Source organism: Vigna unguiculata, chromosome 6 (genome assembly GCF_037176805.1).
Source record: "Vigna unguiculata cultivar grain cowpea cultivar isolate G323 ecotype 2 chromosome 6, ASM3717680v1, whole genome shotgun sequence".
In the NCBI taxonomy this organism is placed as follows: Eukaryota; Viridiplantae; Streptophyta; class Magnoliopsida; order Fabales; family Fabaceae; genus Vigna; species Vigna unguiculata.
In genome coordinates, this window is record NC_140797.1 from 34,072,152 (window position 1) to 34,091,188 (window position 19,037).

General features: G+C 30.9%; 2 protein-coding genes and 1 pseudogene across 2 annotated transcripts; 1 reads left to right on the plus strand and 2 right to left on the minus strand.

Moving 5' to 3' along the window:
* Positions 1–181: 181 nt before the first annotated feature.
* LOC114186612 (cytochrome b561 and DOMON domain-containing protein At5g47530 pseudogene) lies at positions 182–1,306 on the minus strand (annotated as a pseudogene).
* Positions 1,307–3,198: 1,892 nt separating this feature from the next.
* On the minus strand, positions 3,199–8,624 carry LOC114187163 (uncharacterized). The gene is made up of 7 exons (XM_028075317.2): positions 8,479–8,624; positions 7,307–7,601; positions 6,372–6,460; positions 6,155–6,277; positions 4,975–5,781; positions 4,110–4,326; positions 3,199–4,016 (listed from the first exon to the last, which is right to left on the minus strand). The coding sequence occupies exons 2-7, from the start codon at positions 7,599–7,601 to the stop codon at positions 3,505–3,507; spliced, it is 2,043 nt and encodes a 680-aa protein (XP_027931118.2). The 5' UTR covers positions 8,479–8,624; the 3' UTR covers positions 3,199–3,504.
* Positions 8,625–11,264: 2,640 nt separating this feature from the next.
* On the plus strand, positions 11,265–16,748 carry LOC114188493 (cytochrome b561 and DOMON domain-containing protein At5g47530-like). Its single transcript, XM_085675108.1, has 4 exons — positions 11,265–11,419; positions 12,474–12,484; positions 15,554–16,125; positions 16,203–16,748. The coding sequence occupies exons 1-4, from the start codon at positions 11,265–11,267 to the stop codon at positions 16,746–16,748; spliced, it is 1,284 nt and encodes a 427-aa protein (XP_085531234.1).
* Positions 16,749–19,037: the final 2,289 nt, after the last annotated feature.

Genomic DNA, 19,037 nt, shown 5'->3' on the forward strand with positions numbered 1-19,037 from the left:
TAAATATAAAGTAGATATTATAATATAAGTTGCTTGAAAGATATATAAGATAATGTCATTTAAAAAAAATTATATATATGTTTTGAAACTATTCTCTTATTGAAAATTCTGAAAATACTCAAATAGAATATACTATCTACTATCTAGTCGATGTCTCTAGTTGATCAATGTTAGCATGATCCTAAGAGTCTGTAGTTGTCTCCTCATCGCAAATCCAAATCCATGTTATGACCTCCAAAACGACAATAATGGCGCCCAAAGATATGATTATGCCCAAATAACTATTCTTCCACACATTATCAACATTCAAAATCTCAAAACCTTTCAAAACATTCCATATGGTCAAGGCAATAGTTGTGTAACCAACTATGTAACGAAGAATGTTCCAAAATGTTTTGTACTTATGATCCTTGTTAAGCCCAGAAAACACAGCAACACAAATTTGTGCGGATGCAAGACACATTAGAGTGATTCCAACGCATCGAAGAGGAGCATGATGAACCCCATAGTGATTTCCAATGTACAAGCCACTCCCAAACCCAACAATGGCGATGAAGAAGGCCAATGATTGGCATGGTCGATGCAAGTGAAACCATGTGTCTCCCAAACCATCAAACACCTTCAAGTAACGACCCACCATCACTCCAATTGGCATCATTATTCCATGAGGATTCAAATTATTTCTTACGTTTCCCAATGTGGCTCGTGAGTTCACGTCTCCATTGGGTTTAGAAACCTTGCCGGATATGAAATCGATGGTTCCATGGGATTGGAGATTAGAGCTTGAGAAAGAGTGAGGCATGAGAGTGTCATCATCAGAAACCAAACCCTCTTGCGAAGCATGGTTCATCACAGTCTTGTTGGAGGGAAGTTGAAAACTTGCGAAGATGATGATGCGACCATTTGTGTATGACGCAGAAAGGCTATAAACTGAAAAACTGAGATCACCCTCTTCTAGCATTGTTGCATAACTGGTTATCGATGTGTATGCTTTAATGGTGGCATTTGATTTATGAACTGCGACGAATGATTGTGAACCCAGCATGCCCTTTGAGGTAGGGTTGATGGTCCATGCAACCCAACTTGAATCCTTTGCGTTGGCCTTGTTGAATGCAACATCGACTACACCTGATGCAGGATGATAGTTCCAATGCAATGACGATTCAAGAACAGACAAATCCTCACAAGCTGCATAGTTGATGTTGTTTGAAAACCTGTATGAGTTGCATGATTGTGAGATGGTAGGGACAATGCTAGCAACTAAAAATGTTAAGAATAAGAATATTGTATTTCCAATGGAGCTCATAATGAAAGAAAAGAGAGTAGAGGAAAATAATCAATTGCAGTGGTGTTAAAATTCTGAGTCTGGGTAAACAAAGATTACAGCTACATATATTTATAGGTTTGCATGGTTGGTTTATGAATGAAGATGTTTTTATCTTATGTAACAATTTAAAATATCTTTTTTAAATTATTTTTATCTTTCTATCCTAAAAACATATTTTTTATCCAAAATATATTTTCATCAAATACAGATAAAATAATAATATCATTATGCATATGTTAAAATCAGAGTTAAGATAGTGTACTTCTTATTTTAAAATAGTTTTCGTATTTTTATTTTATTATCTTTATGTTTGAAAAAGTAGGATTTAAAACCCAATAAAAATCGTTTTTACTAAAAGAAAAATTATAATTAAAATATCGTTTTGAATTTAATTAAATTTTAAACTTTTAATTAGGGTTTAGGGTTTAGGGTTTAGGGTTTTATAAAGAAAGATCTTAAATAAAAATAATCTTAAAAGAGAAAAAAAGTGCAGAGTCGTCCATAAAAAGAAGTTAGTGGACTTTAAAAAAGAAAACCTCCTTTAATTCTTCTATTACTACAAAATCATTAATAAAATGAATTAATACATTAACTAAATTTTAGTCAAACGAAATTTTAAATGGATAATCTGAATTATATTATCTTAACAAAATATAATAACGAATGAAGTAAATATATGCCCTAATATTTACTCTTCCAGATAATTAAAAAATTATTTGAAATATAAATAAATATTACTAACGTTAATAATTAAAAAAAATAAAGTAATATTTTCCAAACAAATAAATTTTGTATGAAATGTCTATTTATTTATAAATAATGAAGATTTTCATATCAGTCCTAATGATATGGAAATAATTATTAAATTCAAAAGGAAGAACTAAGAATTTAGAAGAAAAAGCACTAATAATTTTTTAAAAAGGAATTACACTCACTTATTATCTAATTCTCAATAATCAATTTAAAATAAAATAGAAAGTTAACATAAACTTCTTTTTTTACTTTTGGTGCAAATGATCCCTAATTTATTATAATAAGTCTTATTCGACAAAAGAGTTTATAAAATAATTTAATTTTTAATTAAAATTAAATTATCAAATTATATATATATATATATATATATATATATATATATATATATATATATATATATATAAAAGTATGTTCATATATATTATAATACAAGATTCAACAAAATGACATACCTCCTATGAAATATCTAAATTAAATATGTTATCTCAAATACTAATATCTAATCCAATAAAAAACTTAGCTCAATAATAAATTTAAGATTTAAATATCATATTTTTCATCTAAATAAATGCAAAAATAACGATGATATTCACATAATAAAAGATGATATTTTTGAAAACATGTATAAGTTGCATAGTTATGAAATGGTAAGAACATATAATGACAACTAAAAATGTGAAAGTAGATGATTGTGTTTGCGGTATTAAGATTGTTTGGAGTGAATAAAAAATTGTCACACATGTATTTCTATGTTTATAATATTTTGACAAATACTTTTTAAAATATTTTTTTGAAGAAATATTTATCTTTTTAATCTTAAAAGGTTGAAATGATTTTTTTTTTCTACATCTTAAAAAGATAAGATTTAAAACTCTTTTCTATCCTAAATGTTGAAATGCTATTTTTCTTTTCTATATCTTAAAAAGATAAGATTTAAAACTCATAAAAGTATTTTTACTCAAATCTGTTTTTCAATTAAAAAACTAGTTTATATTTATTAAGTTTTATACGAATATCTTCTCCAAATTATTGTAGTACCTTTTGCCTAGCCTGAATTGACAAGAGCAAGGGAAAATAAAATATACTGCACACAAAATCTTATAATATACACTGCCTCATATCAATGGAACTAATTGGATAGCAATTGAAATTACTCAACAATAGTTGTCTCGTGTGAAAGAAATCTACTTTCAAATACAATCAATGGAAAGAAAGATAACAACACACTTGCACATTACACTCAACACTGTACACCTATGAAGGTAACTACGAAGTTAACAATCAATTGGATTCCCACATGACCCTGTAACTACTATTTACATTCTCACACTAACTTTGGACACAGATTACAACACAACGAGAGATTATGGCATAGCTCTACAATCAGCACTACCATACCTTTATGCATGACTCTAAAAAATTGTTTATACACCCACTTCCATGACTTCTACAGGTTCACAGTCCGATCCAGAAGTTTCAAACACCTTCATATCTTTATTATTACCATTATTATTATTATTATCTCCATTCTTCATACTATCATCATCACTGTTAACTTTGTCATGCTCATCACAACAGCCATGTATCTCAATATTATCAGCTTCAGTGTTTTTTTCTGAAGAGGGTTTATTATCCGGGACAGAGACCCCATCTTCAGTGAAGCCCTCACAAGACACATTTTTCTGGTCCTCAATAGCCACTTCATCACACTTCTTACTAAAAGGATCACCATGACAAAAATTACCAAAACCAACAGTGTCCGCAACTTTGTCCATTGATGGGGACACAGAAAGCTTTGTGTTAAAGCTATTATTAGGAGTGAAGAATATAGTTGTAGTTATTTCAGGTTTTGCCTTAATGTTAATCCAACTGTCCCCTAACCAATCTCTAGATATTCTTAAATCCTTCTTGCACACTTCCATCAACAGGCATTCCCCTGATACAATACAAAAAAATATATATATATTAAAAAAGGGAAGATAAAATCATTTAAAAAACTCTAAAAAGGCATTAAATTAAAACAACATACCAGGAAAGTATACTTGAACACTTTCATCTCCACAGTGATCAATTCTAGTTACAACCCCTTCCCACCAGCCGTCACTCCACCATGCATCAACTGCATGTCCAACCTCAACAGCCAGTTCTTGTTCCTCAAGAGTTGGAGTAGGTCTTATGGTGGGCCGGCCAGAATGCCTCATCCCAAGTTTATCAGGCCTGGCACACTTGAAAGCAGGCACCCATTCCTAAAATATAGAGAATATTCAGATAAAAGTTTGAAAAGTGAGTGCTGTAAAACTATGCAATGAATGACTCCACAAAACCTTTCCTTGGAATATTCTGCTTTTCATTTGGTTCTATAACCATATCTTTCTATCGTCTTAAATTGTATCATATGACTTTGCCATTCTAATCATGTCATAATTGGCCATTCCATTACCCTCTACATTTTTTAGTATAAAAGTAATGAATTTATTGTACTTCACTTGAAAATCCATCCATGCATAAAATCAGCCTACATAATCTCCTGTCATTCTTACAAAGTCAGTATACAGTCAAAGAAATATCTCTAGCCCTATTAGTTAATCCCATGAGATTCAATCTAGATTCCTTCAGTCTAAGTTTCAACAATTCACATTAAACTTAAACTAGAATGATTTCTAATTCTACACACAAACCCATTATTTCATCGCTTCAAAAGATTTTACTTCAACTTCAACTGCAAGGATTAAAGATCAGTTGCTAAAAGCCTAAAACTATATAACCTTAAATTTTCTTTCTGGTTCATGATCAAACCTTTAATTGGAACCACCTTTATTTATGCACATATTTACAAGCAAACTAAATACTGACCAGAAAATCAAATATAGAATATCTCAAAAGCTTAAGTGTACCTCCAGATTTCCATTTCCATCTTCATCCTGGACATCTTCATATTGGACTTTCAGCTGTTTCCGGGCTACCTGAACAACTGTACACCTGAACCAGCAGCCTCTGATGCCACTATCTTGACAAAGCAACTCAATCTTGTCATCAACCTTGTATTTGTGAATAGACCAAGGTTCACACTCAACCTGCTTCCGAGAAAGCAGTCTCCTTTCTGGTCGTGCATAATTTGCAACCTGGAAGGTTTTGTATACCATCATTTGCTTACTTCTCATCAATTTCCTAACTCCCTGTTGACTTATCCAAGACTGAGGTGACCCCTTATCACTTCTGCTCCTCTTGGTTCCTACCTTCACATCATCACCTGCAGTCAAATCTTCATTTTCTCCTGCAAGCTGCTCAGGGTTCTGAATTGAATCCAGGTGCAAGTAAGAAAGAATTGGTTGGGCATAGTAGCCACGCAGTTTACTCAAGTCAAAGGGCTTAACTTTGTTGCTTCTAAATTGCCTAAAGCACAAATGTGTTCTGTCCCTTGAAGTGGGCGAAAAAAAAGACATGCACTTTTCATAGTGTTCACGAGTCAAGACTGTGGCAGGACCATCTACGCACTCTGCACTAATAACTTGAGAACAAGGTGTGATAAAAACTTCTCGAGGGTGAGGATTTCGTACAGGAACTACACCCTTGACTTCCTGATTATGGTGAAACCACCTCACCTTGACCTTTTTCTGCCCCCTTCTGTCTTCATACATATCCTCTACATAAGCAATATAATGATTCTCTCCCTTTCCCATAACAAAAACAAAGGATTGAATCTGGAAATCAGGAAGAATGTAAATGTCAGGTATAGAACCATTTATATATTATTATATCCACAGAAAAAGGAGACTTCTTTGACTAATAGATCTTTTTTTTTTGGAGAGCAGGGGCATTCAAGCATCTGTGAAGTCCATGGCATCAAGCAAATATCATGCAACCAAAAATTTATTTCATTGTTAAGAAATTTTCTTGAAACACGCACCTAAATAGAAACATCATTAAGGATTTTACTTGTCAATACCGGAAGAAATTGATTAAGGGTTGATTATTAATAATAGGAAGCTAATTAGAAGTTGACAACAAAAACAAGGAGTTTACAAGTAAGATAGAAGTGAGATCTTTAAGGAATTTAGTTCAAGGCCTTTTCACCTCTATTTTGATGCCATTCCTCCAAAAAGCAGGAAAATGCTTAAGTTGTTTGCCACATCTCCACGCAACTCCTGACCAAACAATGTCTGAATTGGATAATTTGGAGTTACTCATAGGAAAGTCCTGAGAAAGAGGAGTACGTAGATGTCAAAAACATTGACTAGAAACAATATAAAGGAAAATATTGGGGGGTGAGGGGGGGAGAGGGGGGATATACCTTATCATCTGTTATTCGTGCTCCAGTAATTTCATTGATACTATCATTTGTGGTCTCATGAGCTTGAACCAAGTTATGACCAGGTGATACTGTGATTTAAAATATAAAATAAGAGATAATAGAGTATAATTTGCTACGACTAATATTAATTAAATACGGTATAATTTGAATTCAGCGCCTTACATTTCAAATACTAATTAGTGTTATATTTTTAGGTTAGGTTTCAATCCCTAATTCACTGAAAATTTTGTTGGTTATCTTATTTGTATGAAAAAATAGGAAAACAGCGGTTCTTAATCCTTTTTTTTCTACTGAAGTATGGTATTGGATGTTTTGAATGACTGGAAATGGTTTTAGCATGGAAATTTTCATGTTTGGAAAAATATTTCACACCAGTTGGCGTATAGGTACTGTTAGCACATAGATGCTGAAACTGAAAGTTACTAGGCAAAAATCTTTACCGATCTTCTATTATTTTTTATGATATTAAATTTCCTAATGCTTTCACCATTTTTTTTATTTGAGAACATCTGCTGTTTTTATTATGGGAAGGATAAAAGAAGGGATTTTATCAGAATGAACAGAGAGTACTAGTACAAAGGTAGAAAAAATATTCTCATATTGAACAAATACAAGGAAGAATAGGAAAATATTAAGGAAAACTGCCAGTGAACAAGAGTATTGATTGAGCCACATCCATATGATATGCACTCCTGTAACAGAGAAGGGAACCAAATATTGGTTCATTGATAGAACCACATCCATGTGATTGCCTTACAAAACAAACACATATGTAGTTGTTCAATAGCTACATCACTTTGTTGCTCATAATGTCAAAGTTTCCTAAGTTATTTCTCACATTATTGTTCGACATAATATAATCAAAAACGTTAAAAATGACTGCAACAGGTTAAAATAAAGAAGTATCAACGTACCACTTCTATCTCCCTGCAGGTTCTGCTTTGATAGCGTTGATGTCAGCCAATCCACCACCTCTCTTCTAGATCTCCATTTGAAACCAGTTGGAATGGAACCTTCCTTACCACAAATTTCAAGGAACTCCTCAGCAACAACATAGCACATGTGCCTAACACTCCTCTCAGTACCAACCACTGCAAGGATAGATTCTCCAGCAGCATCCTTCAGGTAATAGTGAACCACACGATTACCACGCTCCTGTGAAACAAATTGCTCTTTCCATTCCACAAAACAGCGATTGTTCACGGCCATCTTAAAGAGAATACCAGCAGGGGTTAACAGAACACCAGATATGCACTTGTTTTCAAAACAATGGCAAAGGGTGCAGACCCATTGGATTCAGTAGTCCAAAAGGACAATCAAGCAAATCCATAACACAGAGCAAGAAGCTTTCAGCATACCATCATCCTATCACAAACAACCTTTTTGAAAAACCTCAGTCTCCCCAGTACTAGGAAGAACCCTACTCAGGTTAACAAAAATATGTCTACTACATAAAACTAACCAGAATCCTCCAAAACTAAGTACTTTTTCATGTGGGGAAAAAATCAGAAACCCTAATTAAGCACGCATACCCTCCAAAATTACATCAAACAAAATAAGACAAAAACCCCTCAGCAATTATAAAGGGTTTTAAAATCAGATAAAAACATCCTCTAAGGATCACTAATCGATCCCTTTTGTCCAATCTAACAAGCCTCCAAAGAGGCACGATCCTCGTCTCCAGAAACTGAAAATGCTCCAAAGTTGACCAAAGCCACAAAAACCTCAAACAAACATATGTGCCTCCGAACAGATCAGAGAGAAACCCTTCAGGAAAACTGATCCAGGAGCTCAAATATCCAACAGGAAAAGAAAAACTGGGTCTTTGGCTGCTCCAGAGGTGACAATCAGCCAAAAGGTCGAAAGGGTATTCCAATTGAAAGAAGAAAAGGGGTGCCAATAGAAAGACTATAACTTTATAGCATACCCTGAGTAAAAATGGTGACGGTGATCCCAGATGAGTCAAGAAAGAGGGACTGCGGTAAAGGTTTGGTCTGTGGGAACACTGAAGAGGAAGAAACGGCGTTGGAGGGAAGAGAGAGGGCTGAGAGATGATGAAGAGGAAGGTGAAGAAGAAGAAAAGTACCTTGAGATTGCCATGAACATGGAGATGGAGAGAAAGAGAGAGTTGCAGAACTGATGAATTGTGCCTCCAATGTAGCCGCAGGCGTTGTATTATGAAAAAATAAAAATAAAAACAAAAAACACGAGAGAGAAAGTGGGGACCTGTTTTGTTTGGTTTGGTTTGGTTGCAGTGAAATTTTTTTTCTACTCTTACATAAATATTTGTTTTCTCTAACTCGAGGTTTTGATTTGTCAATGAAAGTTGAAAAATCGGACATCACATAATTATCATGTTTATGGACATTGTATATCAAAATTAGTGAAAATAATTCATAAGCATCAATAAATATAAAAAGTTTATTTAATTCTTGATTATTTCCCTATGATACTATTTTAATTTTTGAATGAAATTAGTTTATATATATATATATATATATATATATATATATATATATATATATACATTATATTACTCTAAAATTTAAATATACTTATCCACAACCATTATACTAAGCATCATTTCACCACTCTCTTCCATTTTTCCCTTCACAATTCACACACCTCATTGGCCTACTATCACCACATGTCCATCACCATCTTTCAAATTTCTAGATTTTACTCTACCTTCCACGGCTAAATCCAATTCCTCCATCCCTTCTCAAAAAAATTTCCTTCTCTTCTAACCATCATATTCATTCCCATTCACATGGATCACACAAGGATGAATTCAGACCCTACATGCATCTTCTCCCCCAACACTCGTTCATTCTAACATCCTATTTTTTTTTCACTCACTAAAATATATAATTAACACAAATTACATGATTTAAAATAAAATTTCATTCCTATTTTATTGAAAATTTCAATTACAAACAGACTTTATTGAAAAGAAAAAATTGAAGACTAAAACACTTTCTAAAATGTTTCTCGATATTGATCACTCTCTCAAGTGTTGTGCATCTTCCTCAATACATATACGATCGTTGCACGTGAAAATCACCTATGTAAGGGTGACCTAACATACAAACATCCAAACATCATAACCAACATGCATCAATCATAATACAACGCTCACCCAAACCTTTCTTACTTCTAGCATATAACAATACCATATGATTTCGTCAATTATCAACCATTCACAAAGCCTAATGTCTCACACAATAGTTTAAACACATCATCACACGTTCAAAACATGTTATCACAACAAATAATACAATCATTAGTGATCTCATCAAAAGGATCCAATTTGTAACTCTTGTACGCAACTTACTAATAACCACTCCATTTTCCATTACTTTCCTAGCAAGTCCTGACAAAGTATACAGCTTATCATTGCTCTTCTCGAGAGTCCCAACAAAGTATACAACTTCTTATTACTCTTATCGAGAGAGTCTTGACGAAGTACACAACTTCTCATTACTCTTCTTAAGAATTCTGACGAAGTATACAACTTCCAATTACTTTTATCGAGAGCTCCAACGAAGTAAACAACTTCTCATTACTCTTATTGAGAACTTTCCATTACTCTTATCGAGAGTTCTAATGAAGTACATTTTTGGTATAACTACACAAAGTTATCCTTCACTACTTTTCACCAAATCACCACACAAACATACATTTACGTCCCAAACAAATACATGGAGTATTTTCGGATAAATAAAATAAAACAAAATAGCATTTCCAATTTCTAATAAAATTACATTAATTTTATTATTATATAACATCTTTTATATACATAATATATTATAATCTCACTATAACACGAAATTGACTTTTAATACCATATAATAATAAGAAGAAAATAAAACCACCCAAATATATCATTTGTTGCCATTACAAATAAAATATACCAAACCCACACACTTTAGCGACTTTCCAAAATTTAATAATAATACACCAAAATTACAAAACACTGCCTTTTCATATGATACTAAAAATAAAACCATAAATGACATAGAAAACACAATCTTCTAACCTTTATTTCCAATATATATATATATATATATATATATATATATATATATATATATATATATATATATATATATATATATATATTATTGGAAAAATGTATCATTAATTAAGAACATTATCGTCTTTACTTCCAAGAATCATCCATTAATAGAGAAATAAGATTAACACAGAGAATATAATATGGAAACTCCAAATACGGAGAAAAACCACAACTACAAAAAATAATCATTATGTGTAAATTTGTACAACACACAAAAAACACTCTCAACCCTTTGACCCCAAGTACATCCACACCCTCTAGAGCAAGAATTTCGCTACACCTCACAACACTCTATTTCCATCATAAGGAGTATCACTTAGAATCAAGTCGTCCAGAGAATTTCCGCTTGGAATCAAACTATCCCAAGAATTTCCACTTAGAATCAAACCATCCCAAGAATTTCCACTAGAAATCAAACTATCCCAAGAATTTCCACTCGGAATCAAACTATCTAAAGAATTTCCACTTTGAATTAAACCATTCGAACAATTTTCATTTGGAATCAAACCATCCCAAGAATTTTCACTTTGAATCAAACCATTCCCAGAATTTCCACTTTGAATCAAACCATCCCAAGAATTTTCACTTGAAATTAAACCATCCCAAGAATTTCCACTTGGAATTAAACCATTCCAAGAATTTTCACTTCCAATTAAGTCATCCCAAGAATTTCCATGCATCATGAATCAATGCTAACCAATGCTCGTGTATAATCACCACACACCTTGCATAATTATTAGCCAATGCTCGCGCATAAACACCATACACCCTTTGTCGGAACCATGTTGTAACCCATGATGCAAAACCACCAAACCTTGCAAAAAACCAGATATCGAACGTCTGCACTTCGCAGCCATCGTGCCATTGATTCCCTTGCTAGAGACGCAACACCCGTCGACATAACACCTGCTTACGTAGCACCTCCATTGACTTTTGCTAAAGCATATCTGTAAACCGTAAAGCACTTCCTTCACGCACATGCCGCAAACCGTGACTCACACAGATCAGATCTCCATCGTACATCACTCACAGGGCCAAGTGAGCACCAACAACGACGTCCTTCGCAAATCCAAGAGCATTTCACCACACGCGAACTCCTCTACAGATCCAGCACGACTCACAATCCTTGCACCTCCATGAACTCAATTGTAGATTCATCGCGTCAACACAACTCTGACAATGATCATTCCGTCAAAATTCTCATTGCAACTTCAGGAAACAAGGATGATTCTCCAACAACAAGGAATTAATTTTTTCTGATGTGGAAGATCAGACTATACTGCAACCACAAAGCATACTAAGAAAAAAATCTACAGAACCATAGCTTTGATACCATTGTTGCATGTGGCATCAATTGTCCCGGCGGAGGCCAAGTGAGCTGGGTCACAATCAAATTGTGGCGCTTGGACTATTACACTCTTAAGTAAAAAAAGTGGCACCCTGACTATTAGTTATAGCTTTTGGCCTAGTGGTAAGCGCTTGATCATTATATTCACTTTACTTTTTATTTACAATATACATTATTATATAATATGTAATAAGAAAATGATATTTCAACACTAAAATTTGACTCACTTTTGACACGATTGACGTGACATTTTCAAAATTAAGTTTTTTTAACTTCTAACGAATCCATTTTTATTCATTGTGACCAAATGATAAATTGAAAGACTTCAATTAGGGATGGAAATTCGGGGCGGGCCAAGCGGGCTGACCTGCAGGCCTGCATAAAAAAACACAAGGCAGATTGGGTTGTTGAACCCGCTGGCCCACCCCGATAGGCCCGCAACCTGCGCGGCTAAAGTCGGGGAGGGTTGGCTTGCTGACCTTCTTATAAAATTAAATGTTCTTATTTTGTAGTTCTCACATCAGTCATCGTGTTGTTTCCATAGTTCCTTTTATATTTATTATTATTATTATTATTATTATTATCATCATCATCATTGTATATAAGATAATGAATTTAGTTCTTGAATATGAAATATTTTTGTATGCATTTTTAGGTACATGTCTTGTAAGTGATATGTTATTATTGTATTTAGCTTTAATCTTCGTTGATATTGTTTCTTTTCTTTGATTAGGTAAACTAATTTAACTTATTTCGATAAAAAATGAATATCAATTATTATGGAAAAAAAGAATTTCTTATCATAAAAAAAATTATTTTGCTTTTCACAAATGCGGGTCAGTCCGCAAACCCACGGTCCAACCCACGTGGCAAGACGAGTCAAAAAAATGAATCTGATATTACACCCACACTTTGTGGACCAAAACGAGGAGTGGACCAAAATGGGTCAGACTGACCCGCTTTACTATTCCTAACTTTAATCCAAGATCGTCTTTATTTAGGTTCTGAGAATGTTTATTTGGGTGTATGCTTTTTATATTATATATATATATATATATATATATATATATATATATATATATATATAATATTATATAATATTATATTAGAAATGATGGTATTATAATATTATTATGTTAATATATAAAATAAATTTATAATTAAAATTTAAGTAGAATGAATAAGAAAAGAAGATAAAATAATTGTTAATGAAGGAAAGAAATAACGGATAGAATAGTTTTATAAAAAACATGTTAATATAACAGGTAGTCTTTAAAAAATAAATAAATAATTTTAATGTAAAGGATAAATTAAAAATAAGCAACTGTAAATATAAAAGATTGAACTTTTATATATATATATATATATATATATATATATATATATATATATATATATATATATATATTACAAATTTTAATTAAATAGAAACTAAACATATTTTGGTAAAAATATTTTATTGAGTTTTGGATACTTTTTTAAATATATAAAAAAATAGAATTTCAATCTTTTAGTTTAGAAAGATAAATATTCTTTCGAAAAGATATTTTAAATGATATTTATCAATCTTATGATCTTATAAAATTATTATTTTTATTTCAAATCTTATCTTTTTTAAAAATAGAAAGTAAAAAGATATCATTTGAACTTTAAAGATAAAAAGATAAAAGAAAAATCTTTTAAAAATATATTTTAAATGGTTAGATAATATAAGATATATTTATTTATCAATCTTATAAACCTATAAATACATGAGTGAGGAATGTTTATGCACTCTAAAAAATCTTAGCAACATTGAAGTTAATTTTTTTCTCTCTCGGTTGTTCTCTCTTAGTATGGCTTTTACTGCAAACACAATCTTCTTGTTTGCATTTCTTGTTGTCATTGCTGTTCCTACCACTTCACAGTCGTGCAACTTATACAGGTTTTAAAACATTATCTTTTATCATGTGAATAACAATTTTTCTTTTTTCTATTACAGTTGCATAAATTTGAGTGAAAAGTATGACCTTTAAATCTTTAGATTCATTATTGTTATAAGATTTTTATTAGATTAGATATTAGTATTTATATGACATACCTGATATAAGTATTTTATAAGATGTTTTTGGTTGGTTGAATATTGGATTATGTTTATACGCTTATATTCATTGTTTATATTTATATATCTGTATAAAAGTGACATGTGATTATCAAATTATTTTATGTTGTATTGCAATTCCATCTAATTGTATTAGATGTATGAATAAAGGTGATTCATGTTTTTTTTAGAAAAAATCTTAATAATATTTCTTTTACAACTATGATGGAATACATATAAATAATAGATAGATAATTTGATAATTTATACTTTAATTAAAAAATAAATTATTTTATAAGCTCTTTTATTAAATAAGACTTATAATAATAAAATAGGGATCATTTGTTCCAAAAAAGTAAAAAAATCATAACCTTTTGTTATGTTAACCATATTGATTATTGAGATTATATACTAAGTGAGTGTAATTTCTTTTTACAAATAGGAGAATTAAAGAGGGTTTTCTTTTTAAAGTCCACTTCTTTATAAATGATTTTAAATATATATATATATATATATATATATATATATATATATATATATATATATATATATATATATATATATATATAAAATCTCTTCATTTTTTATGATTATTTTTATTTAAGATCTTTCTTGATCAAATTTGAGAACAATATCTAATTAAGAAATAATTTTAATTGGAAAATATTTTTTAGTAAATATATTATATATGTTTTGAGTTTTAAATCTTATTTGTTTCAAACCTAAATACAATAAAATAAAAATATAAAAGATGTTTTAAATTAAGAAATACAATATCTTAACCCTCATCTTAAGATATGCATAAAAAGTTGACATTTTTTTATATTTCGAGAAGATAATCTTCGCTTAAATATTTAAAATTTAATCAAATACATATTTAATAAAAAAGGGTATTTTAGTAAAAATAATTTTCTTGAATTTTAAATCTGGTCCTTTTTAAATATAGAAAATATAAAAGATATCATTTCAATTCAACCTTTTAAGATAAAAAGATTAAAATTAAAATTCTTTTAAAAAGATATTTTTAATGGTTAGATAATATAACGAATCTTTATCTTTATATACAATCTTATGAATCTATAAATACATGAGTGATAGTTGTTTATTCATCATCCCAAATTTAGCAACCTTAGAAGTTAATTGTGTTCCTCTCCTTTCTTCTCTCCTAGAATGGCTTCCATTCGAAACATAATCTTCTTCTTCACACTTCTTGTTGTCATTACTGTCCCTATCACTTCCCAGCCATGCAACTTATACAGGTCTTGAAAAAAAAATCATCTTTTATTATGTGAATAACGATTTTTCTTTTTCTTTTTCTTTTTCTATTACTATTACTGTTATTTTTCATATATTTGGTTGAAACCTATGTTTTTTAAAAGCATAACTCCGTAATCTTTTTTAAAATATGAATTTACATAGGATAATGATAATACTTTTTAATTTTCATCTTTTATTTCTAGAAAGAACCTAGTATGAATCATTAATTAATATATCTTTATTTTTTTTTTGAAATAATCAATAAAAACTATAAATCACGTCAGAAAATAAAGTATGTGAGTAAAAGAATGGTCATATTATAATTTTCCATTTACATACAAAATTTGAATCGACTCCGATTCAAAACACAATCTTCTTCTTGTTGACATTTTTAGTAGCTACCATTATCCCTAACATCTCACAATCATGCAACTCATACAGGTTTTCGAACAACATCAACTACGCAGCTTGTGAGGATTTGCCTGTTCTTGAATCCTCATTGCATTGGAACTATCATCCAGCGTCAGGTGTAGTGGATGTTGCATTCAACAAGGCCAACGCAAAGGATTCAAGTTGGGTTGCATGGGCCATCAACCCTACCTCAAAGGGCATGCTGGGTTCACAATCATTCGTCGCAGTTCATAAATCAAATGCCACCATCAGAGCATACACATCGCCAATAACCAGTTATGCAACAATGCTACAAGAGGGTAATCTCAGTTTTTCAGTTTACAACCTTTCTGCGTCATACACAAATGGTCGCATCATCATCTTCGCAAGTTTTCAACTTCCCTCCAACAAGACTGTGGTGAACCATGCTTGGCAAGAGGGTTTGGTTTCTGATGATGGCACTCTCAGGCCCCACTCTTTCTCACCCTCTAATCTTCGATCCTACGGAACCATTGATTTCATATCCGGCAAGGTTTCTAAAGCCACTGAAGGCGTGAACTCACGAACCATGTTGAGAAACGTAAGAAATAATTTGTATTTTCATATTGAAACATTTTAAGTGGAAGTGTAATTTGAGGTTGTGAATTATATATGCAGGTTCATGGAATATTGAATACCGTGAGTTGGGGAATAATGATGCCGATTGGAGTGATGATGGGTCGTTACTTGAAGGTGTTTGATGGCTTGGGAGGCACTTGGTTTCACTTGCATCGAGCATGCCAATCACTGGCCTTCTTGATCGCCATTGCTGGGTTTGGGAGTGGTTTGTATATTGGAAATCACAATGGGGTTCATCATGTTCCTCATCGATGCGTTGGAATCACTCTAATGTGTCTTGCGTCTGCACAAGTTTGTGTTGCTGTGTTTTTGAGGCCTAAGAAGGATCACAAGTACAGAATATTTTGGAACATTTTTCATTACATAGTTGGTTACACAACTATTGGCTTGGCCATATGGAATGTGTTAAAAGGTTTTGACATTTTGAATGCTGAAAAGATGTGGAAGAAGAGCTATTTGGGCACAATCATATCACTGGCTACCATTGCTGTCATTTTGGAAGTTATAACATGGATTTGGGTTTGCAACAAGAAGAGGACCAAGAACTCTCAGGACCGTGCTGTCATTGGTCAACAACAGACATAGACTATATCATTCTTTACTTTTCATGTTCTTACTTATTAAAACTTCATTCTACTGATGTAATATACTTTTTCTTTCATTAATGAATTTTTCACGTTATTAAATCCAAACCTTACGTGTCTTTTTCTACTTTTAAGGGTTTCATTATTGTATTGGATTCTCTAAATTTTATGATAAGAGTCAAATCACTTATTACTATTTTATTTTCTGAATTACCATATCTTCTCACTTGTAACATATCTAACCTTTTGTTGAGTTTCACTAAATGCTACGTATGGAGTAATTACAAAAGAAATCATATCACATTTTTTTTTTCATATACATACTATAGTGGTAAAAATGGGTTATAACCCGGAAGTTAATCTGACTCACCACAAGTACGAGTTGAATTATGTTAAAAACAATTTAAAATTTTTGGTATAGGTCAAAATTAGACCCGATTTACTAAGAACTTGACTCATACTGATTGAATTCGTGGTGAGTCGATTTGGCTCACCAACCCACCTATAAATTTTAGATATTAAATTATATTAAAAAAATTAAAACGGTAAAAGTTTTTCTCTATCAAATTCTCTCTCTAAAGTAGTGTAATTGGTCCATTTTTTATGTAAAATGAATGATACAACTTTATATAGATATTTATAACAAATAGAACTATGTAAATGTGTATAAAATAAAAGTTCAAAGAGTAAAATGGCACACCAGAGTCATAGTTATCAATTTAATGTCACTTTGTTTTGGCTTTTAGTACCATTTATTTCGGTTAAATTTTGTAAACCTTTGAACTTAAAATATGCTTTAACCTTATTTATATTTTAATCTAAATTATAATTTAGTTTTTTTAGGATTCAAGAAAATAAATTATATTTTTTTAATTAAGTGAACTAACCCGTTTAACTCACCATAGGCCAGACTGAATTTTTTAGACTCGCTAATAAATGAGCCGGGTTGAATTGACTCACTAAGTGACTAACTCGTGATGAATTGGGCCGGGTTGGACCGAATAACTCATTTTGACAATCCTATAATATACACATGATTATCAGATGATAAATTGAGAATGATCTCTTCAATTATGGAGCATATATATTGTAGGTATTCAGTTATAACAACATTAATAAAATTATATGAATTTTTTTGTGTGTTTAAGAAATTTTTCTACTTCATTCAATTTAAAAAGCAATTTTGGTTATAAAATGGATCATGTCGATCATATGTTGATTTCCCTTTATTAATTGAATTATTCATTTTTTTTTACTTATTTGTATTATTTTGTTTACTTATTTTAATTATCACCATCATTATCGTCTTCTTCTTGTTTTTTTTTACTTATTTGAATCTTTGAATAATGTCATCCTATTTTCCCTTATTGGCAATATTTTTTTCATGTGAGTTTCAATCATATTTTATATATATATATATATATATATATATATATATATATATATATATATATAAAAGATTTAAGGTGTTGAATTGAAATTATATGTATTTAACTAATACTAATTATAACAAATATAAATATTATAATCAGTAATTCAGTAAATATGATATAATATCATATATGATCGATTTTTATGATAAATTGATTTTGACTTAAATTAGAGTTAATATAAGATGATCTTAAGTAGGAATGTCAAAACAATTCATACCCGCGAGTATTCATAAATAAAATTCGTAATGGGTAGGAAATAAATATTAAAAATGGATATCCATTACTCATGGGTGCGGGTATTTTTGAAACCCGCATGTTCTGACCTAATATTTTCTAAATTGCACATCTTATTTTGTCTTCTATCTTCATTCTTTTAGCTTCAAGTATTAGTATGTTGTCTTCTTCTAAGTACACTCCTTAACATTCTTCTCTTTTCTTTCTTTGAGATTGGGCATATACATCAAACTTTATATAGACAATGACGTTTATGGTATGCTTGTTGTCAAATGATAGAATCAAAATAAGAATACTTGGCCCGTGACAGTTGAAATTTATTATTTGTTTATTTTGTTTATTTTCCAAGAATCAATCGGAGGAAGTGAACTTGTTGATCAAAGCATTAATTAAAGAATTTTCATTGTGTTGAACGTCATTTATATTTATTTTTATACTTATTTGAACGTGTATGAACTTGGATTTATTTGAAATTTATTTAAAATTTATGACATAGTGATATATTTTATTTTATTTGAATATTTGATTAAATATTTGTTTTTTAAATAATTTTGTAAATAATCACGGGTACCCATGATACCCAACATATATGAGTATGGGTACGGAGCACATATTTATTCAAC

Excerpts from the sequence above, each read along its gene's own strand:
- LOC114187163 (XM_028075317.2), bottom strand. The coding sequence starts at position 7,601 with ATGGCCGTGAACAATCGCTGTTTTGTGGAATGGAAAGAGCAATTTGTT. Across the intron at positions 6,461-7,306 it reads CCTGCAGGGAGATAGAAGTG|TATCACCTGGTCATAACTTG; the intron begins GTACGTTGATAC and ends TTTAAATCACAG. Across the intron at positions 5,782-6,154 it reads GGAATGGCATCAAAATAGAG|ATTCAATCCTTTGTTTTTGT; the intron begins GTGAAAAGGCCT and ends CCTGATTTCCAG.
- LOC114188493 (XM_085675108.1), top strand. The coding sequence starts at position 11,265 with ATGATGCAAAACCACCAAACCTTGCAAAAAACCAGATATCGAACGTCT. Across the intron at positions 16,126-16,202 it reads CACGAACCATGTTGAGAAAC|GTTCATGGAATATTGAATAC; the intron begins GTAAGAAATAAT and ends TTATATATGCAG.